At 37.7% G+C, this 24,666-nt stretch overlaps 1 protein-coding gene across 1 annotated transcript in view; it reads right to left on the minus strand.

Moving 5' to 3' along the window:
* Positions 1–24,666, minus strand: part of MED14 (mediator complex subunit 14) — a gene marked incomplete in the record, with an annotated part of 265,538 nt that overhangs the window by 223,376 nt on the left and 17,496 nt on the right. The window contains 3 exon segments of the mRNA XM_053706480.1: positions 553–660; positions 18,948–19,076; positions 20,276–20,405. Coding sequence (XP_053562455.1) covers positions 553–660; positions 18,948–19,076; positions 20,276–20,405 — 367 coding nt within the window.

Below are 24,666 nucleotides of genomic sequence, written 5' to 3' on the forward strand. Positions count from 1 at the left end.
GCACAAGTTAGCAACAATACACTTGTTTAAAACTGTACACCTGTCACATTTATAAACACTGTATATCTGTTACACAGTATTGTTTTTGTATAACTATGGCAACTGTTTTGTTTAGGGATTATTGTCCAATAGAAACTAGGCGGGCAGCCGGATCTCAACGTGATGACGTCAACCGTCACTTTCGGTTTCGGCATGGGGTGCACACGGGGGGAAGGCGGCCTGCAACCAGTTAACATATATTATGGCACAGAGTGGTGAGTACACTTGATTGTATTATTTGTAATAGTCTGAGGACGGGGTCACTCCCCGAAAACGTTTACTAAGAATTAAACTTTTTTTGACACGGTTACAACACGAGTGCTCTCTTTCGCCTTCTTATACATATCGAGTGGGACGCACCCCGGAGCAATATGGAATAGGGAGTGCTGGACATTTGCACTATATATATATAAAAAAAAAAAAAAATCTGTAAAACCCAGTTTGTTGGAAGCTGTTTATACTTTTTTTTTTTTTCTTTACTTTTACACTCAAGAGCGGCTACCTAAAGGATACGCAAACAGCTGTACATATCCTGAAGTGGTTTTTCATCAGCAAAGAGTCTTGACTGCACCAACTGGTGAATAAAGCTGATTTGCATACTGTGCACCAAAGCACGGCCATCTAGAACAAAAAGAAAAGAAAAATATATATATATATACTTTTTTTTTAAATATATTAAAAAATTACATTGCCATAATACTAACATGACACAAACGGTGGAAATATGGTAGTGGTAAAGTGCATTTACAGTTAAAAAGGGAGAAAAGTAATTTTTCATTTACGCATAATATTTATCACCATTCACTGCATTGCAACAGAACTGCACACAAACTAAATGTTTTCAAAGTGTTTTAAGTTAATGTGCTCTGAGAATGTTCATTTTAAATGCTGTGGGTGGAGCTAGCGGCCAAGCGCAACAGACGTGAGTTTGGAGAGCTCCTAGGCCCATATCAGCAAATATGCTAGGGAGGTTTTGCTGATGTGCATTCTTTTAAGGCAAATAAACTGTCAGCTCACTAAGACAGTGGTGCTATCTGTTTAGAGTGCCCGGAGGGCGAAAATTGTCCAGCCGGTATCGGAGGTCTGATACTTAGACAGGGGTGGTGGGTCTGTACAATAAGACAGGATTGCTGCCAACAAGCTCGCTATTCCGCCTGCACTCTGGAGTCTATGTAAGACCTCTCGCTGCTGAAACATAGAGAGGTTTGCGCTGCAGCTGGACCCAGCTTGGGGAAGGAGGTTGTGATGGCGGCAAAGCGGTCATAACCTGAGGGGGTAAGCAGGGTGTTTATTCACCGCCACCAATTTCACTTTGCCCACAAAAACAGACACCTTCCACACTGGGGGTGATGAAAGTCTCAAACTAGACTGGCGACACTATTTGAAAGTTTAGCAGTGTTTTTTTCTCCTTGGCGCGAAACGCCATTTTACCTCCCCATCACGCAGCAAAGTACTGCACCCCCGCATCTAGACCACTCACCCAGTGAAAAGCTATCTACAGTGCAATATACGGCTGACAGGGAGATACAGAAAGGAAGACTTACTTAATATGTTCAAAGCCCCTTTAAAGGAGCAAGAAAGGATAATATGCGAGAGGATCAATAGAATTCTCATAATCCCAGACATATTACCTGTGTGTGACGCTGCCCTAGGAGAAGAGAAATGGTGGTCTCACGACTTGTTACCCACATCACGGGAAGCTTTAACGCCTGCTTTAGCTGACCAGGATACGGTCTATGCCACCCAGCAGCTTGTACCCGCATTTTGTGGGGAAAGCCTGACAGAAAAGTGGGTCTGCGACTTGGATGAGCCACTGTGGTTGCAGGACATTTTCAAACCCTCTTTGAGGGCCGTATCACTTGCTGGCCAATGTCAGATGTTATGGAGAACTGGGCTGCACCACATAGTGTTAACATTATCTTGTTGTCACCTTAGGTCTGGAGTAGAGTAATAATATTCTATTTTCCAGTCAGAGAGACGCTGTTGCTATATACAGGCACCTTTGTCTATCCTACTCTTACTGGTTGATCAAGATGAGCCCACAACAGGACAAACCCGGGTTTGGAGACATTTTCCAACACTATTCTCATGGCTACCTTTCAGTGTACAATGTATTTTGATGTAAGGTCATCTGATGAACATTGTCTGTTGCACCCCAATTGGTTATCTCCTTTGCTGGCCTATTCAGGTGAATAGAACAGATAGTGTATGTCAATGTTTTTTTTTCGGATAGTACCTTTTATTCTTGCCTAAATGAAGTGAATTATATGTGACTTACTTTTCCTGCTCTGCTAAATCATTGTATGCCTTAGGATTGTTGCATTAGGTTGTGACTCTGGTGTCTGCTGCCGGGACGAAAGGGTTCACTATGCTCCTATAGTTTCTAGTAAGGCATGGTCTCTATATGTCTAGTCACTGTTCACTGCATTCTACACCCTGCTTTATTTCAATATTCTGTAAGTTGGGTCTGCCCTTAAGTATTAGTTGCATATGCATTCTACATTATCACACTGCATTCCGTATAGACTATAGACAATCTAGAATGGCAGGGCACTATCTCTGTTCAAGGGTGGACATTTGGCGGTACTATTTGCTAGATATTAATTAATATCCTAGAGTCTAATAGATTACTGAGGGGTTTATTTAATTATCTTTAGAGGTCCTAAAGAGGCCTGCATAATTTAAATTTCCCTACTCATGTGAGGTTATTACTTACATAGAACATTATAGAAAGTTACAGGGTTGCGCTTCTGCCAGAATATACAGAGGTCCAAAAGTGCCCTATGCAAGTTGGACACCGCTTGTTACCTTGCTCAAACTATATAGGATTTACTCTATTTATAAAGGGCCTACCAGCGGTCTGCACGAGTTACGGTCACTTACAGTAACAACATATATAACAAGTGCTATAACGCCAAGTCTTACAGTTTTTTAAAGGCCCTAAAGTGACCTATACAATTTAAAAAACATCATTTATGTAAGAATTTACCTGATAAATTCATTTCTTTCATATTGGCAAGAGTCCATGAGCTATATGGGATATACAATCCTACCAGGAGGGGCAAAGTTTCCCAAACCTCAAAATGCCTATAAATACACCCCTCACCACACCCACAATTCAGTTTAACGAATAGCCAAGCAGTGGGGTGATAAAGAAAGGAGTAGAAAGCATCAACAAAGGAAATTTGGAAATTGTGCTTTATACAAAAAATCATAACCACCATAAAAAGGGTGGGCCTCATGGACTCTTGCCAATATGAAAGAAATGAATTTATCAGGTAAGTTCTTACATAAATTATGTTTTATTTCATGTAATTGGCAAGAGTCCATGAGCTAGTGACATATGGGATATCAATACCCAAGATGTGGAGTCTTCCACTCAAGAGTCACTAGAGAGGGAGGGGATAAAACAAAAACAGCCATATTTCGCTGAGAAAATAATCCACAACCCAAAAATAAGTTTATTTTCACTTTGAAAGAAAAAAACTTAAATCAAAAAGCAGAAGAATCAAACTGAAACAGCTGCCTGAAGAACTTTTCTACCAAAAACTGCTTCCGAAGAAGCAAATACATCAAAATGGTAGAATTTAGTAAATGTATGCAAAGAGGACCAAGTGGCTGCTTTGCAAATCTGATCAACTGAAGCTTCATTCTTAAAAGCCCATGAAGTGGAGACTGATCTAGTAGAATGAGCTGTAATTCTCTGAGGCGGGGTTTGACCCGACTCCAAATAAGCTTGATGAATCAAAAGTTTCAACCATGAAGCCAAGAAAATAGCAGAAGCTTTCTGACCTTTCCTAGGACCAGAAAATAGAACAAATAGACTAGAAGTCTTCCTGAAATTTTTAGTAGCTTCCACATAATATTTCAAAGCTCTTACCACATCCAAAGAATGTAAGGATCTCTCCAAAGAATTCTTAGGATTAGGACATAAAGAAGGGACAACAATTTCTCTACTAATGTTGTTAGAATTCACAACCTTAGGTAAAAATTGAAAAGAAGTCTGCAAAACTGCCTTATCCTGATGAAAAATCAGAAAAGGAGACTCACAAGAAAGAGCAGATAGCTCAGAAACTCTTCTAGCAGAAGAGATAGCCAAAAGGAACAACACTTTCTAAGAAAGTAGTTTAATATCCAAAGAATGCATAGGTTCAAATGGAGGCGCCTGTAAAGCCCTCAGAACCAAATTAAGACTCCAAGGAGGAGAAATTGACTTAATGACAGGCTTAATACGAACTAAAGCCTGTACAAAACAGTGTATATCAGGAAGTATAGCAATCTTTCTGTGAAATAAAACAGAAAGAGCGGAGATTTGTCCTTTCAAGGAACTTGCAGACAAACCCTAACCCAACCCATCCTGAAGAAACTGTAAAATTCTAGGAATTCTAAAAGAATGCCAGGAGAATTTATGAGAAGAACACCATGAAATGTAAGTCTTCCAAACTCTATAATAAATCTTTCTAGAGACAGATTTACGAGCTTGTAACATAGTATTAATCACTGAATCAGAAAAACCTCTATGACTTAAAACTAAGCGTTCAATTTCCATACCTTCAAATTTAATGATTTGAGATCCTGATGGAAAAACGGACCTTGAGATAGTAGGTCCGGCCGTAACGGAAGTGGCCAAGGCGGGCAACTGGACATCTGAACCCTATCCGCATACCAAAATTTGTGTGGCCATGCTGGAGCCACCAGCAACACAAAAGACTGTTCCATGATGATTTTGGAAATCACTCTTGGAAGGAGAACTAGAGGCGGGAAGATGTAAGCAGGTTGATAACACCAAGGAAGTGTCAGCGCATCCACTGCTTCCGCCTGAACATCCCTGGACCTGGACAGGTATCTGGGAAGTTTCTTGTTTAGATGAGAGGCCATGAGATCTATCTCTGGAAGACCCCACATCTAAACAATCTGAGAAAACACATCTGGATGGAGAGACCACTCCCCTGGATGTAAAGTCTGGCGGCTGAGATAATCCGCCTCCCAATTGTCCACACCTGGGATATGCACCGCAGAGATTAGACATGAGCTGGATTCCGCCCAAGCAAGTATCCGAGATACTTCTTTCATAGCTTGGGGACTGTGAGTCCCACCCTGATGATTAACATAAGCCACAGTTGTGATATTGTCTGTCTGAAAACAAATGAACGGTTCTCTCTTTAGAAGAGGCCAGAACTGAAGAGCCCTGAGAATTGCACGGAGTTCTAAAATATTTATTGGTAATCTCGCCTCTTGAGATTTCCAAACCCCTTGTGCTGTCATCTGTTGTGATCACAGTCCAGGTTGGGCGAACAAAAGAAGCCCCTTGAACCAAACGATGGTGATCTATCCACCATGTCAGAGAGTGTCGTACATTGGGATTCAAGGATATTAATTGTGATATCTTTGTATAATCCCTGCACCATTGATTCAGCATACAAAGCTGTAGAGGTCTCATGTGAAAACGAGCAAAGGGGATTGCGTCCGATGCTGCAGTCATGAGACCTAAAACTTCCATGCACATAGCCACTGAAGGGAATGACAGACTGAAGGAGCCGACATGCTGCGACCAATTTTAAAAGTCTCTTGTCTGTTAGAGACAGAGTCATGGACACTGAATCTATCTGGAAGGCTAAAAAGGTGACCCTTGTCTGAGGAATCAAGAAACTTTTTGGTAAATTGATCCTCCAACCATGTTTCCGAAGAAACAACACTAGTTGATTCGTGTGAGATTCTGCAGTATGTAAAGACTGAGCTAGTACCAAGATATCGCCCAAATAAGGAAACACTGCAATACCCTGTTCTTTTATTACAGATAGTAGGGCACCCAGAACCTTTGAAAAGATTATTGGAGCTGTTGCTAGGCCAAATGGAAGAGCAACAAATTGGTAATGCTTGCCTAGAAAAGAGAATCTCAGAAACTGATAGTGTTCTGGATGAATCGGAATATGAAGGTATGCATCCTGCAATTCTATTGTGGACATATAATGTCCTTGCTGAACAAAAGGCAGAATAGTCCTTATAGTCACCATCTTGAAAGTTGGTACTCTTACATAACGATTCAAAATTTTCAGATCCAGAACTGGTCTGAACAAATTTTCTTTCTTTGGTACAATGAATAGGTTTGAATAAAACCCCAAACCTTGTTCCTGAGGAGAAACCGGCATGATTACCCCTGAAGACTCAAGGTCTGAAACACACTTCAGAAAAGCCTGAACTTTTACTGGATTTACAGGAATGTGTGAGAGAAAACATCTTCTCACAGGAGGTCTTACTTTGAATCCTATTCGATACCCTTGAGAGACAATGCTCTGAATCCAATGATTTTGGACTGATTTTATCCAAAAATCCTTGAAAAACCTTAATCTGCCCCCTACCAGCTGAGCTGGAATGAGGGCCGCACCTTCATGCGGACTTATCTGCATGTAAAAGTTTACAAATGACATTCGGTGGAATAATTTCTACAATTTTACAACAAATGCACTTAGCTTTGGTAGATCCGATGTCAGGCAGCAATGTTCCAGCAGAAACTTCAAAGACAGGATCAGATTGGGACATCTTGCTCAATGTAAGAGAAAAAACAACACGTAAAGCAAAATTATTAAAATAAGGAAAGGGGTGCAGGAAGTTCCTGGCTACATACAAATGGAGTGTACAAATGTGGAAGTAAAAGATGCAGAGCATGTGGGTATATCAAAGTAACCAAGACTTTTAAGTCATATACTACTGGATCAGAATATGATATCAAGGGCTGTATAAAATGTTCTACTGATCATGTTATCTATTTAGTTGAATGCACAGAGCATAAAAAACAGTACATAGGAATGACAACAAGGGATGTAAGAACTCGTATTCGAGAGCACATCTCATATATAGAAAATGATATATCATGCTCTGCTCTTGCATCCCACTTTATAGAGGAACATGATCAGGATTTAAGTACCTTCAGTTGGTCAGCCATTGAACACATTCAAAAGTCACACAGAGGTGGTGACAGGCTGAATACTCTAAAAAAAACAAGAGGCATATTGGATTTTTGTATTTAAGACATTAGTCCCAGAGGGATTTAACTCAGAACATGACATTAATTGCTGGAGTAATAAATAGTTAAATTTAAGAGTAGTATAATCTAGCAATATTTGGCCTATCAACCCCAACTTTCGTTAGTTCTATATATGGGAAGTTTAAAGCTAAAATTGAGTCAATAATAGTATACATATATAAACAAACGAGACTGCATAAAAGTAACTTTCTAGATATCTAGCTATTATAAGGAAACTAATGCTAAATAAAAGCTATATAGCTATATTAAATGTACCATAATAGCTATGGGGTTGCTGTGGCATAGTGCTTAAGTCTAATGCCTCTTAACCCAAAGGTTGTGAGTTCAAACCCGGCCTCAACTGCTGAAAAAACTTTTTCTGTATATGGATTTTTCTATATGTGTCTTTAATAGATGTGTTAGAAGTTGACGTTATAAATGACTAAAAATGAGTACCTTCTTTTAAGTTGAATTTGCAATTCAACACTAGCTGTGTCTTTCTATAAAATGCTACATAATGACACTTATAGGATTAAGATTAACCTATGTAAGTTAATAGAAAAAAAAAAAAATTCCAAGCTGTCAAGCCGATTGAGGCTAAATCCTATTGTATACATTTGATTGGAGTAAATGTTTGAGGGCGTATACCTGTACAACACAGGTAAAAAGGCTACAGGTGTAGAGGTTCCGGTATGGTCTATGATTAAGGCGGTCAGGATCCGCCGAAACATGTAAGACTGAAACCGGACCTCACATCAGCTCCTATGGTTTTAAGTGTGTGTCTCTGAAGTTTTTTTGCAACAATTGTTTGTGAAAGAAAATTGCTACAATAAATTCACAGTGTTTTGGAAGTATTGGATGGATCCGCCTCTTCTTTTCTAAAGCAAAATTATCTATTTCCTTAAATGACAGTTTCAGGACTGGGAAAAAATGCAAAAGCATAGGCCTCTTGAGAGAAAAAAAACAGGAGGCAAACATCAATGGAGTATTGAAATAATTAAAAAAAATTGGCGCCAAGGATGACGCACAACGTAACGTAAACTTTTTTGGCGCCAAAAATGACCGGAAATGACACACTTGCGTCACTAATGACGCTGCCGTGTGAAAGGTCTCGGCGTCACGTATGACGCCGGAAATGAAGAAGTTGCGTCATAAACGTATTTTTTCGCGCCAAAAAGTTTGCGCCAAAAATGACGCAATAAAGTCTAGCATTTGACGCACCCGCGGGCCTAATACCCGCAATTGGAAAAAGAAGTCAAATTGAAAAAAAAAGACTAAACCCCAGGTAAGAAATAAATTTCTTAAAGTGTTTACATTCCCAAATATGAAACTGACAGTCTGCAGAAGGAAATATATGAACCTGACTCATGGCAAATTTAAGTACAATACATATATTTAGAACTTTATATAATTGCATAAAGTGCCAAAACATAGCTGAGAGTGTCTCAAGTAATAAAAACATACTTACCAAAAGACACCCATCCACATATAGCAGATAGCCAAACCAGTACTGAAACAGTTATCAGTAGAGGTAATGGAATATGAGAGTATATTGTCGATCTGAAAAGGGAGGAGGAGATGAATCTCTACGACCGATAACAGAGAACCTATGAAATAGACCCCCGTTAGGGAAATCATCGTATTCAAATAAGTGATACTCCCTTCACGTCCCTCTGACATTCGCTGTACTCTGAGAGGAATCGGGCTTCAACAATGCTGAGAAGCGCATATCAACGTAGAAATCTTAGCACAAACTTACTTCACCACCTGTGAAAAAAGAGCAAAGACAGGCGCAGCCCAATTCAAGTGTAGTATTCTTTAATTCAGTGTAAGAGCACACGTACAAATGGCTACTTACAAAATGCACAAATAAAAACTGCATATAAAAGGTATCTTTACATCCAAACTGTATTGTAGTGTGACATACAGCTGTAAAACAATCTCTACGCGTTTCGTCTGAGGACGCTCAGACTTTCTCAAGAGGTAAAAAATTGGAAGTGTTGCAAGCATGGTACCTACCGGCTTTATAAAAGGAACCACTGATTGCATAATTGGTTACCAGCCAATCATTGTATAGGTAAAACTGATTGGTAGATAAGCATGTTAAGTTAGAAAAATAATTTGCATTATTACATGTCAAAAAGGCATATATAATTTATTCAGTGCAGTCACTTTAAATGTAAACTAGAAGTTGAAAAATGAAAATAATAATAAGAATGAAAATAAGAATGAAAATAAATATGAAAAAATGATAAACATAAATTATACTACATATACAAACTATGCAGAACTAAGAGAAGTGTTAAAAAAACCTTGAACATTAAAAGCAATATCATTATCAGGGCAGCGGACAAGGGTGGTGGGGTGGTGATACAAAACAGAGATGATTACCTCAAAGAGGCCTTTAATATATTAAATGACCAAAGCACATATAAGAAATTAAACTTTGATCCCACTCTCAAATTCAAAAAGGAACTCAATCTTATTCTGAAAGAAGCAAAAAATAACAACATACTTAATAATGACGAAATCAATTTTTTAACGGAAAACCACCCCACCATACCCACGTTTTATCACCTTCCCAAGGTGCATAAAACCCCAATATCCCCACCTGGTAGACCCATAATTTCTGGGATTGGATCACTAACCAATAACTTGTCTGTATATATAGATCATTATTTACAGCCTGTAGTACAATCTACCAAGGCGTATCTCAGGGATACCATCCATACAATTAACATATTTGAAGGGTTAGATTGGTCGAATGATTTTTTGTGGGTATCCTGCGACGTATCGTCGCTATACACTTGTATACCGCATGACCAAGGAGTCAAGGCTATTAAAGAAAAACTTATCGAAGACTTCTCACCTCACCAACATCTTGAGTTTATTTTAACAGGCATTAATTTTATACTTTCACATAATTATTTCACATTTGGCAAGCAGTTTTACAGACAGATACAGGGCACTGCGATGGGGACCACATTTGCCCCATCGTATGCTAATCTTTATATGCATCATTTTGAGAACAATCGTATTTGGACAAATACCCTTTATCACAGTCACCTAATTCGTTATTTTCGGTATATAGATGATGTGATTATCATCTGGAGAGGAAGCGAAACACTATGCAAGGAGTTTATAGAACATATCAACACAAACAATTATAATTTAAAATTTACATCAAAAATAGACACCAAACAAATAGACTTTCTTGATTTAATTTTATATATTGATGAACAAAACAAGGTAGCAGTGAAGAATTTCAGAAAGCCAACTGATAAGAATGGGTTCCTCAATGCAGGTAGTGGCCATTTACCCAGGTGGAAGACCAACATTCCCCTGGGGCAATACCAAAGGGTAAAGAGAAACTGCACTAAAACAAGCGATTATAATCAAGAGAGTGCTCTATTAGACTCTAGATTCATTGAAAAGGGTTATTCAGTTGAGATATTAGAACAGGCTAAAACTAAAGTTTCTCTAATGGACAGAAAAAGTCTTTTACTTCCCACTGAAAAGTCAAAACGAAGGAGACAATTTAATACACCAAATAATGTCAGATTCATCACAACATACAGTCAGGGTTCAAGAGAAATACAAAATATCCTAAAGAAACACTGGGGTGTGTTAAAGGCAGATCCTATATTGGGTGATATTTTACCAGATCAACCTTTGGTAAGGTAAGAAAAAATTTGGATTTTAAAAATATTTTAGCACCCACAAGATTGCGTAATCCTAATAAACCTTGTATAACTAAAGATAAAACACATTGGTTACAACAGAAACCCAGCACCTATAAATGCGGGGTATCCAGATGTGGCATGTGCCAACATGTAAATAGGGAGGTTACCTTCACTAATTCAGGGGGAGATATAACATTCAAACAAAAATACAAGAGTAATTGCAGTACCACCTATGTAGTTTACCTGCTGAAATGCAGCTGCAATTTGATCTATGTAGGAAGAACCAAAAGAAGTATACGCACGAGGCTGGGAGAACATGTCAATAATATAAAAAATGGCCTTATGACACACAGTGTGCCAGAACATTTTAAATTACATCACAATTCAAATCCTTCATCCCTAAAAATCCAAGTCATAGACTGGATACCCCCTAACAAATTTCCAAATAGGCTTTTAACACTCAGACGTAGAGAATCATGGTGGATTTATCAACTGAACACCATGCAACCATCAGGTCTAAATTTAGAACTAGACCTGCAAGCTTTTATGTAGTTATATAACAAATATATTTTAATACATAAACAGCACATTTTAAACTACATTTTTTAAAAAAACATAATTTATGTAAGAACTTACCTGATAAATTCATTTCTTTCATATTAGCAAGAGTCCATGAGCTAGTGATGTATGGGATATACATTCCTACCAGGAGGGGCAAAGTTTCCCAAACCTCAAAATGCCTACAAATACACCCCTCACCACACCCACAAATCAGTTTAACGAATAGCCAAGAAGTGGGGTGATAAGAAAAAAGGAATTGGAATAATTGTGCTTTATACAAAAAAATCATAACCACCACAAAAAGGGTGGGCCTCATGGACTCTTGCTAATATGAAAGAAATTAATTTATCAGGTAAGTTCTTACATAAATTATGTTTTCTTTCATGTAATTAGCAAGAGTCCATGAGCTAGTGACGTATGGGATAATGACTACCCAAGATGTGGATCTTTCCACGCAAGAGTCACTAGAGAGGGAGGGATAAAATAAAGACAGCCAATTCCGCTGAAAAATAATCCACACCCAAAATAAAGTTTAAATTTTATAATGAAAAAAACTGAAAACATAAGCAGAAGAATCAAACTGAAACAGCTGCCTGAAGTACTTTTCTACCAAAAACAGCTTCAGAAGAAGAAAACACATCAAAATGGTAGAATTTAGTAAAAGTATGCAAAGAAGACCAAGTTGCTGCTTTGCAAATCTGATCAACCGAAGCTTCATTCCTAAACGCCCAGGAAGTAGAAACTGACCTAGTAGAATGAGCTGTAATCCTTTGAGGCGGAGTTTTACCCGACTCGACATAAGCATGATGAATTAAAGATTTCAACCAAGATGCCAAAGAAATGGCCTTCTGACCTTTCCTAGAACCAGAAAAGATAACAAATAGACTAGAAGTCTTTCGGAAATTCTTAGTAGCTTCAACATAATATTTCAAAGCTCTAACTACATCCAAAGAATGCAATGATTTCTCCTTAGAATTCTTAGGATTAGGACATAATGAAGGAACCACAATTTCTCTACTAATGGTGTTGGAATTCACAACCTTAGGTAAAAATTCAAAAGAAGTTCGCAACACCGCCTTATCCTGATGAAAAATCAGAAAAGGAGACTCACAAGAAAGAGCAGATAATTCAGAAACTCTTCTGGCAGAAGAGATGGCCAAAAGGAACAAAACTTTCCAAGAAAGTAATTTAATGTCCAATGAATGCATAGGTTCAAACGGAGGAGCTTGAAGAGCCCCCAGAACCAAATTCAAACTCCAAGGAGGAGAAATTGACTTAATGACAGGCTTAATACAAACCAAAGCTTGTACAAAACAATGAATATCAGGAAGATTAGCAATCTTTCTGTGAAAGAGAACAGAAAGAGCAGAGATTTGTCCTTTCAATGAACTTGCAGACAAACCTTTATCCAAACCATCCTGAAGAAACTGTAAAATTCTCGGAATTCTAAAAGAATGCCAGGAAAAATGATGAGAAAGACACCAAGAAATATAAGTCTTCCAGACTCTATAAAATATCTCCCTAGATACAGATTTACGAGCCTGTAACATAGTATTAATCACAGAGTCAGAGAAACCTCTGACTAAGAATCAAGCGTTCAATCTCCATACCTTTAAATTTAAGGATTTGAGATCCTGATGGAAAAAAGGACCTTGCGACAGAAGGTCTGGTCTTAACGGAAGAGTCCACGGTTGGCAAGAGGCCATCCGGACAAGATCCGCATACCAAAACCTGTGAGGCCATGCTGGAGCTACCAGCAGAACGAGCATCCCTTCAGAATCTTGGAGATCACTCTTGGAAGAAGAACTAGAGGCGGAAAGATATAAGCAGGATGATACTTCCAAGGAAGTGACAATGCATCCACTGCTTCCGCTTGAGGATCCCTGGATCTGGACAGATACCTGGGAAGTTTCTTGTTTAGATGAGAGGCCATCAGATCTATTTCTGGAAGTCCCCACATTTGGACAATCTGAAGAAATACCTCTGGGTGAAGAGACCATTCGCCCGGATGCAACGTTTGGCGACTGAGATAATCCGCTTCCCAATTGTCTATACCTGGGATATGAACCGCAGAAACTAGACAGGAGCTGGATTCCGCCCAAACCAGAATTCGAGATACTTCTTTCATAGCCAGAGGGCTGTGAGTCCCTCCTTGATGATTGATGTATGCCACAGATGTGACATTGTCTGTCTGAAAACAAATGAACGATTCTCTCTTTTGTGAAGACTGAGCAAGTACCAAGATATCGTCCAAATAAGGAAATACCACAATACCCTGTTCTCTGATTACAGACAGAAGGGCACCGAGAACCTTTGTAAAAATTCTTGGAGCTGTTGCTAGGCCAAACGGCAGAGCCACAAACTGGTAATGCTTGTCTAGGAACGAGAATCTCAGAAACTGATAGTGATCTGGATGAATCGGAATATGCAGATATGCATCCTGTAAATCTATTGTAGACATATAATGCCCTCGCTGAACAAAAGGCAGGATAGTCCTTACAGTTACCATTTTGAATGTTGGTATCCTTACATAACGATTCAATATTTTTAGATCCAGAACTGGTCTGAAGGAATTCTCCTTCTTTGGTACAATGAAGAGATTTGAATAAAACCCCAGCCCCTGTTCCAGAACTGGAACTGGCATAATTACTCCAGCCAACTCTAGATCTGAAACACATTTCAGAAATGCTTGAGCCTTCGCTGGATTTACTGGGACACAGGAAAGAAAAAATATCTTTGCAGGAGGCCTTATCTTGAAGCCAATTCTGTACCCTTCTGAAACAATATTCTGAATCCAAAGATTGTGAACGGAATTGATCCAAATTCCTTTGAAAAAAACGTAATCTGCCCCCTACCAGCTGAGCTGGAATGAGGGCCCCACCTTCATGTGGACTTAGGAGCTGGCTTTGACTTTCTAAAAAGCTTGGATTTATTCCAGACTGGAGATGGTTTCCAAACTGATACCGCTCCTGAGGATGAAGGATCAGGCTTTTGTTCCTTGTTGTGACGAAAGGAACGAAAACGATTATTAGACCTAAATTTACCTTTAGATTTTTTATCCTGTGGTAAAAAAGTTCCTTTCCCTCCAGTAACAGTTGAGATAATAGAATCCAACTGAGAACCAAATAATTTATTACCCTGGAAAGAAAGGGAAAGCAGAGTAGACTTAGAAGACATATCAGCATTCCATGTTTTAAGCCATAAAGCCCTTCTAGCTAAAATAGCTAGAGACATATACCTGACATCAACTCTAATGATATCAAAGATGGCATCACAAATAAAATTATTAGCATGTTGAAGAAGAATAATAATATTATGAGAATCATGATCTGTTACTTGTTGCGCTAAAGCTTCCAACCAGAAAGTTGAAGCTGCAGCAACATCCGCCAAAGATATAGCAGGTCTAAGAAGATTACCTGAACACAAGTAAGCTTTTCTTAGAAAGGATTCAATTTTTCTATCTAAAGGATCCTTAAAGGAAGTACCATCTGCCGTAGGAATGGTAGTACGCTTAGCAAGAGTAGAGACAGCCCCATCAACCTTAGGGATTTTGTCCCAAAATTCTAATCTGTCAGATGGCACAGGATATAATTGCTTAAAACGTTTAGAAGGAGTAAATGAATTACCCAAATTATTCCATTCCCTGGAAATTACTTCAGAAATAGCACCAGGAACAGGAAAAACTTCTGGAATAACTACAGGAGATTTAAAAACCTTATCTAAACGTTTAGATTTAGTATCAAGAGGACCAGAATCCTCAATTTCTAATGCAATTAGGACTTCTTTAAGTAAAGAACGAATAAATTCCATTTTAAATAAATATGAAGATTTATCAGCATCAACCTCTGAGACAGAATCCTCTGAACCAGAAGAGCCATTATCAGAATCAGAATGATGATGTTCATTTAAAAATTCATCTGAAAAATGAGAAGTTTTAAAATACTTTTTACGTTTACTAGAAGGAGGAATAACAGACATAGCCTTCTTAATGGATTTAGAAACAAAATCTCTTATGTTATCAGAAACACTCTGAGTATTAGATGTTGATGGAACAGCAACAGGTAATGTAACTTTACTAAAGGAAATATTATCTGCATTAACAAGTTTGTCATGACATTCAATACAGACAACAGCTGGAGGAACAGCTACCAAAAGTTTACAGCAGATACACTTAGCTTTGGTAGCTCCAGCACCAGGCAGCGATTTTCCAGAAGTATCTTCTGACTCAGCTTCAACATGGGACATCTTGCAATATGTAATAGAAAAAACAACATATAAAGCAAAATTGATCAAATTCCTTAAATGACAGTTTCAGGAATGGGAAAAAATGCCAGTGAACAAGCTTCTAGCAACCAGAAGCAATAAAAAAATGAGACTTTAAATAATGTGGAGACAAAAGTGACGCCCATATTTTTTTTTTTAGCGCCAAATAAGACGCCCCCCATTATTTGGCGCCAAAAATGATGCCACATCCGGAACGCCGACATTTTTGGTGCAAAAGAACGTCAAAAATTACGCAACTTCCGGCGACACGTATGACGCCGGAAACAGAAAAAAAAAATTTGCGCCAAAAAAGTCCGCGCCAAGAATGACGCAATAAAATGAAGCATTTACAGCCCCCGCGAGCCTAACAGCCCACAGGGAAAAGTCAAATTTTAAGGTAAGAAAAAAATTGTTTTATTCAAATGCATTATCCCAAATATGAAACTGACTGTCTGAAAATAAGGAATGTTGAACATCCTGAGTCAAGGCAAATAAATGTTTGAATACATATATTTAGAACTTTATAAAAAAGTGCCCAACCATAGCTTAGAGTGTCACAGAAAATAAGACTTACTTACCCCAGGACACTCATCTACATGTTGTAGAAAGCCAAACCAGTACTGAAACGAAAATCAGCAGATGTAATGGTATATATATATATATAAGAGTATATCGTCGATCTGAAAAGGGAGGTAAGAGATGAATCTCTACGACCGATAACAGAGAACCTATGAAATAGACCCCGTAGAAGGAGATCATTGAATTCAAATAGGCAATACTCTCCTCACATCCCTCTGACATTCACTGCACGCTGAGAGGAAAACCGGGCTCCAACCTGCTGCGGAGCGCATATCAACGTAGAATCTAGCACAAACTTACTTCACCACCTCCATAGGAGGCAAAGTTTGTAAAACTGAATTGTGGGTGTGGTGAGGGGTGTATTTGTAGGCATTTTGAGGTTTGGGAAACTTTGCCCCTCCTGGTAGGAATGTATATCCCATACGTCACTAGGTCATGGACTCTTGCTAATTACATGAAAGAAACATTGTTTTTTAACACTTCTCTTAGTTCTGCATAGTTCGTATATGTAGTATAATGTATGTTTATCATTTTTTTCATATTGATTTTCATTCTTATTATTATTTTCATTTTTCAACTTCTAGTTTACATTTAAAGTGACTGCACTGAATAAATTATATATGCCTTTTTGACATGTAATAATGCAAAGTATTTTTCTAACTTAACATGCTTATCTACCAATCAGTTTTACCTATACAATGATTGGCTGGTAACAAATTATGCAATCAGTGGTTCCTTTTATAAAGCTGGTAGGTACCATGCTTGCAACACTTCCAATTTTTTACCTCTTGAGAAAGTCTGAGCGTCCTCAGACAAAACGCGTAGAGATTGTTTTACAGCTGTATGTCACACTACAATACAGTTTGGATGTAAAGATACCTTTATATGCAGTTTTTATTTGTGCATTTTGTAAGTAGCCATTTGTACGTGTGCTCTTACACTGAATTAAAGAATACTACACTTGAATTGGGCTGCGCCTGTCTTTGCTCTTTTTTCACAGATTGTTCCCTGCTGGAGGTGTTTGGAGAATACACCCCCTTCTTTCTCAGGCAGCGCCCATCACCACAGTGACACAGGAAGGAGACCATCACTGACAATTGCAATACGCTACCACAGTGGATCTACTTCCTGCTCAACAGAGCAACCGGCTTTCCTTTTGCTTACAGACTAACTCCAGGAACGTAAGCGCCCCTCAGCTTTTCTGTTCCTTACTTCACCACCTCCATAGGAGGCAGTTTGTAAAACTGAATTGTGAGTGTGGTGAGGGGTGTATTTATATGCATTTTGAGGTTTGGGAAACTTTGCCCCTCCTGGTAGGATTGTATATCCCATATGTCACTAGCTCATGGACTCTTGCCAATTACATGAAAGAAATGTTATCTACTATAATAATTTCTCTAGTGACTCCCACATATTTTTAGGGGCCTAAATGTGGCCTAAGCAATCTCCCCCCTCTCTCTCATATTGAATTAACATAATATTTTCAATGGGTATGCATATATCTCAGTGACTATTATATGCAATTTTGAGCTTATACCTTAGTGGATTGCATTGTAATTTGTCAGATAGGTTGCCAGAAAACAATCACTAACATGATTTTTATTATAGAACTCTGCTGGTAACACGCACTCATATATGTTCATAGGTGGTAATCTGGAGATTTATTTGGTTATTTAGTTGTTTCAGTTCAAAAGTGTTTTTAGAGTGTATGGCATTTAATGTAGCAATGAGCTATTGCCCTGCTAGCCCCCCCACCCACCCCTTAACTAGAACTATTGTGGATAGAGGCAACTAAAACCCTCCGCAATTCTAGGCAGAGTTAGGTAGTCTCTGCTCTATCCTAAGCGCTAAATATTATTTACCTTGTAGCTAATGGACCCTGCTGTTCATTACACTTTTTTCTCTGCAAACCTAAGGCAGGTGTTCTTAGTTTACTTATACATAAATGGTGTACTTTGACATAAATTTATTGTATATAGCGACTATATATTTTAACTCTCTCTTTAAGTAAGATCACTGCCCAGAATATTTTGTATTTTCATAGTACAAATTTATATTCAGTGACTACTATATAAAAGTTTATAACAGCCATTATCTGGCACCCATAAGTCGGTTTGTTAGCTACAGCTGTTATTATTGTGTTACGTTTATGGTCTATGAGTGGCCTATCAGGTCTTCCTCCTATCTAAAAAATAAAATTAGGTTCTACCTTTTAGATGGGATACAAAAGCGGTCCCATTTATCATTGGCCTTCCATAAGTTTTAGGAGCGTGAAAGGTCCAAAAATGGCCCTTAAATCTCAGCCAGAAGGCCTGCTATGTTGTACTGTATGATGTGAATACCATGCAATGTGATTGTTATTGTTGTTTGCAGCAGGATGGGGTGTCCAGTGCCTCTCATTGTATGCATCTGTGAATTTATGTATTAGTGTCTCGCATTGTAAGATGTTTTTTTTCCTGTACTGCTTGGTGAACCTTAATAAAAAATATTTAAAAAATAAAATCCTTTGCTATGGCCTGTTAGGAGCAGGTATACGTTATCTCCTACACAAATTCTAAATACGGTAAAACATTGCAGGATGCATTCCACACCATTCTGGGGGCAGAGGGAAAAAAAAAAAGGGAAAAAAAATTAAGTTACAGTAGAAAAATTAAAGAAATAAAATGTATTGTTTCTATGTATGACTAAATATTGTATTGGTAATTGGACCTTGAGTTTCATATCCCTTAAAGTGAAATGCTGGTTAAAAGAAGAAAAGAAGAATAGAAATATGTCATCCATCGCCGTAGCTGGCTTACCTCCTGTCTCCTTATCTTCCACTAGGATTTCCAATTTAAGAAGACGCCAAGGAATGTCAGGATCATCTCCCATTACTGTCAAAGTTGCCTCAAATTCCCCTTCAACGCGAAATTTAACACGGCCATTTGCTATTGGAAAAAACTCAAATTTTTATTGCCAAATAAAGATAATATTTACTCTATTACTATATTAGGGAGGGATAATATGACGGTTGTTAATATAGTAAAAAATGAGGAAATGGGTCTTAAATTATTAAGTGTTCAATTCTGGGTTAAATGTTGTTCTCCAGCATCAATATGGATGCTAACCTTTCAACAGCAGACTACGATATAGCAGGAGCAGATAAAAATATATTCAATTTAGATTTTTTGAGAAAAAAAAAAGTCTGTTGACATCAGATACATCATATTCAAAATTTAAAAGCTCCAAGGAGCCCAATTTATTTGGTAATGTTCATATTTTGGCATACTGTATGCACCCTCGAAACAGACACTTTTTTGGCCTCTTATTTAGTAATGTGTCAAACACTGTCCACCAACTTATTTGCTCTTAACCAGAGGTGGTGAAAAAAAAATTAAAGAAGTTCCTTTCATTTGTAATTTTTCTTCCATTGCCAAACTTACAGAAATACAGTACTAGAAACAGAGGGTGTTAAAAAGTTGGTAAATATATTTCTAGGTTCTCCACTAAAATGTGGAGTTTATAATTAAATCATACATGAAGCAGGTTTTACAGTTTAACCGAGTTAGACAAACAGAAAAAGTTATTATGCGGTTGTTCATTCCTAGGTTGAGCGCTTCTGTGTTTTTATTTATGCAAATTATGACCCTGAGGGAAGTCTCCCTAAAAATGATGCGGGAAGCCAGACACGGACCCGCCGTTGCACAGTGTGCCTAGAGGGATATGAATGCCCCTCACTGACGAGGCCCACAATAGGTCGAAACGTACGTCTGGTGTTTGCCATTTCTCTCGTTCAGAGAGGAATTGCCTGGTATTTTGGGGCTGAACTGCACTGTTAAGTTAGGATCAGACTGATATGCTACAGGGAAGTTCTTATCTGTGAAAGGCACATGTTAAGCAAAAAGAGGCTGCTTCTTGGGTGGTAAATGGCCATAGAACAAGCTATTATGCTGTTGTTTGTTCCCAGGTTGAGCACTGATTTATTATACTGATTTTATACTGAGCTGCCATTAAACTATACATTTCACTTCCAAAGGCCAGTTGCATAGGTCTTATAAATGATCTTTGTAGGACAGTATTACATTACAAATAAATTTACTATTTATTACATTTTCTTTGCAAAGCGTTAAAATGCTAAAATGCATACCAACTGTGAGATTTGCCAATTGTGGAGGAAGATCTGTTGTTACTAGTCTGTGTCTGAGTATCTGATTAAGTTGATGGAGAGTTGTTTGCTTCTCAATTTTTGTTATAGGATCTGGAGGAATAATTTTATCCTGCAGTAAAAAATGAAAATATAATAATGTTAACTATGATTTGGTATAACTTAAAACAAAAACGCAGCTCCTTTAATGTGCAGAGAAGCCACAAAATATACAGTTTTACAGTAAACTCATAATATTCATATTGTCTAATGAACAAAATATTTTTCCCAAGAAGGGCAAACTGTAAATAGCAAGAACATAGTAAAAACAAATAGCTTTTCTCCAGCATCAATAAAGAAAATATCCATTATAAGCCATTGTAAAAGAAGGCACATTTCACGTTTCATCAAACAAGATTACATTTGTATAGAAAGTATATAAAAACCTTTAAGGGACAATGTGTAAAACTAAATGCTTTGACAAGACAAAGGTGGAAGCTATGCTATTTTGATTAGGGCTGCAACTAACGATTATTTTCATAGTCTATTAATCAGCCAATTATTTTTTTGATTAATCAGATTAAAAAAAAATTCAATAGCATTTTTTTGTATATTTAAAATAAATTCCACAGTGTTACAAATAAACTTCAGATTAAAACTTTACATTAACACACAATTTTTAAGCAGCACAACGTATTTTTATATTTAAAAAGGGACATAAAACCCAAATTGTTTCTTTCATGACTTAGATAGAGAATACAATTGTAAACAACTTTCTATCTTCTATTATCTCATTTGTTTAATTATCTTGGTATCATTTGTTGAAGGAGCAGCAATGCACTAATGGTTTCTAACTGAAGACATGGGTAAGCCAATGACAATCGGTGTATATATGCAGCCACCAATCAACAGCTAGAACCTTTGTTCTCTGCTTCTCCTTGGCTTGCTAGATAAACCTTTCAGCAAAGGATAACAAGATAAGGAAGCAAATTAAATAATAGAAGTAAATTGGAAAGTTTTTTTAAAATTGTATGTTCTATCTGAATAATGAAAGAAATTTTTTGGGTTTTATGTCCCTTTAAAGAGGTAGCATTAGAAAGAGGTAGACTATCACTGTTTATAACATTCTGTTATTCACTCTTCCAGAAACTTTGCATTCAAATGCAAAAAATGTCATCATGCCCACATTCCCCTGGCTGAGGCTGGCTCTCTTTTTGCAAGCTATGCTGTCTGCAGCAGAAGGGAGGCGCTCAGGTGGTGTTGAGGAGTCTGGGAAGCATAAAGTAGGATTTAAAGTGGGATATTTATCTGTGTTATCTATATACCAATACAAAGGGTTTTCCTCCTTGCAGCAAAGTAAGTTGGATTTCATTTTTAACTTAAAGGGACAGTATACACTCATTTTCATATAACTGCATGTAATAGACACTACTATAAAGAATAAGATGCACAGATATTGATATAAAAATCCAGTATAAAACGGTTTAAAAACTTACTTAGAAGCTGTCAGTTTGGCTCTGTTGAAAAGGTAGCTGGAAAGCCCATTGCAAGTGGCAAATAAGACACTCCCCACCCTCCCCCTTCTTTTTCATATGAAAAGACCATTTACACAAACAGCAGCAAGCTGGAGAAGGTAGCTGACAGTATTCACATAAAACTTTGGGGCTTGGTTAGGAGTCTTAAAATCAGAGCAATGTTATTTAAAAATAAGAAAAACTATACATTTCTTTTTAAAAAAAACTTTATGGGCTATATAAATAGATCATCTACAAAACATTTATGCAAAGAAAAAATGAGTGTATAATGTCCCGTGTATAATGTCCCTTTAAAGGGACACTGAACCCATTTTTTTTCCTTTCATGAATCAGATAGAGCATGACATTTTAAGCAACTTTCTAATTTACTTCTATTATCATTTTTTCTTCATTCTCTTGCTATCTTTATTTGAAAAAGAAGGCATCGCAGCTAAGCAGCCAGCAAATTTTTGGTTCAGTACCATAGACAGCACTTATTTATTGGTGCTGTCCAATCAGCAAGGACAACCCAGGTTGTTCACCAAAAATAGGCCGGCATCTAAACTTACATTCTTGCTTTTCAAATAAACATACAAAGAGAATGAAGAAAATGTGATAATAGGAGTAAATTAGGAAGTTGCTTACAATTGCATGCTCTATTTGAATCACAAAAGAAAATGTTTGGGTTCAGTGTCCCTTTAAATATCTATATACAGTGGTAAATAACCAGCCAAAATCCTTGCTTTCTGTGTGAATTGTACTCTTAAATCTCTCTTTTGGTATGTGTAGTATGTGAAACGTTATGTATTCACTCTGCTGATATCTCGTCTTTATCTATGTGATGTTCAAACCTTGTTAAAGGGACATTATACACTCATTTTTTCTTTGCATAAATGTTTTGTAGATGATCTATTTATATAGCCCATAAAGTTTTTTCTTAAAATAAATGTATAGTTTTTCTTATTTTTAAATAACATTGCTCTGATTTTCAGACTCCTAACCAAGCCCCAAAGTTTTATTTGAATACAGTCAGCTACCTTCTCCAGCTTGCTCCTGTTTGTGTAAAGGGTCTTTTCATATGCAAAAGAAGGGGGAGGGGGGAGTGTCTTATTTTCCACTTGCAGTGGGCTTTCCAGCTTCCTTTTCAACAGAGCCAAACTGACAGCTTCTAAGTAAGTTTTTAAACAGTTTTATACTGCATTTTTATATCAGTATCTGTGCATCTTATTCTTTATAGTAGTGTCTATTACATGCAATTATATGAAAATGAGTGTATACTGTCCCTTTAATACTTGTGAAACTTCCTAAATTTCACTAATTGTATAACCCCAGCCTCCTCCAAATTATATTGTTTGTTTTCTCAACTTATCTCACCCTGAATCTAATTTTTCCAATTGTCCTTTTGACTGTCTTTGATCCTGTCATTATCTAATTTATAGCAATCAGCTGAATGCTCTGGCCTATAAATTTAAAGGGACATTATACACTCATTTTTTCTTTGCATAAATGTTTTCTAGATTACCTATTTATATAGCCCATACAGGTTTTTTTTGGTTTTTTTTTAAATGTATAGTTTTGTTTATTTTTAAATAACATTGCTCTGATTTTCAGACTCCTAATCAAGACCCAAAGTTTTATGAGAACACTGTCAGCTACCTACTCCAGCTTGCTCCTGTTTGTGTAAAGGGTCTTTTCATATGCAAAAGAAGGGGGAGGGTCTTATTTCCCATTTGCAGTGGGATTTCCAGCTACCTTTTCAACAGAGCTAAACTGAGAGCTTCTAAGTAAGTTTTTAAACAGTTTTATACTGGATTTTTATATCAGTATCTGTGCATCTTATTCTTTATAGTAGTGTCTATTACATGCAGTTATATGAAAATGAGTGTATACTGTCCCTTTAACATTGCTATGGGAAAGCATTGCTGGGGTGAGCATTGCAGTGTTGTAACCTCATCTGTTCACATCCCTTAAGTGAGGCGCTAAGAATTGGGCAAAAGAATTATACAAGAATTAAGTGAACATATATAAGTGAGGCACTAAGAATTGAGCATGATGATATGATCTCTCTCCTAATCCTGGTCCACCACAACTTCCTAGCCTTACACACCCTTTCAATAGACTTCAAAAACAAAACTCTGGTAACCTTAATCTCATTCCTCTTACATCTAAAGCCACCACCCCTTCACTTGCGCACTCTGGAACTCTCGCTCTGTTTGCAACAAGCTCACTTCTATCCATGACCTCTTTATCTCCCACTCTCTTAATCTTCTGGCTCTCACAGAAACCTGGCTCTCTCCTTCAGACACAGCTTCCACTGTCACATGGGGGTCTTCACTTCAGCCACACTCCTAGGACTGATAATAGAAAAGGAGGTGGTGTTGGTATTTTAATTTCCTCTCGTAACTATCGATGCACTCTCTCAAACTCCCCTTTTTTCTCTTTCGGACCATCATCTCCTCACTTGTAACATCACATCCCTCCCTACAACTCTTCCTCCTTCTACCCCTCACACCAAACTTCACAGAAGCATCAAGTCATTAGATCAGAAACGGCTCGCTAGCTCTCTCAAACCTCTCCTCTCTTCCATCCCTTCCTTTTCCTGCCCTGATGAATCTGCCACTATAAATCCACACTTACATCGGTCCTTGACAATCTGGCCCCACCCACCATAGCTCGGAAATCATACACTCATCCTCAGCCCTGCCACACTCCTCTGAAATGGTATTTACTCAGATGTTCCTGCACTGCTGAGCGACACTGGATAAAATCTCGGAGTTCAGCTGACTTTATTCACTACAAGTTCATCTTGAACTCTTACTATTCTGCCCTTAATCTATATAACAGTACTTCACCACTCTTCTCTACTCTTTCTCCAAACCC

Source organism: Bombina bombina, chromosome 3, assembly GCF_027579735.1.
Source record: "Bombina bombina isolate aBomBom1 chromosome 3, aBomBom1.pri, whole genome shotgun sequence".
NCBI classification, from domain to species: domain Eukaryota; kingdom Metazoa; phylum Chordata; class Amphibia; order Anura; family Bombinatoridae; genus Bombina; species Bombina bombina.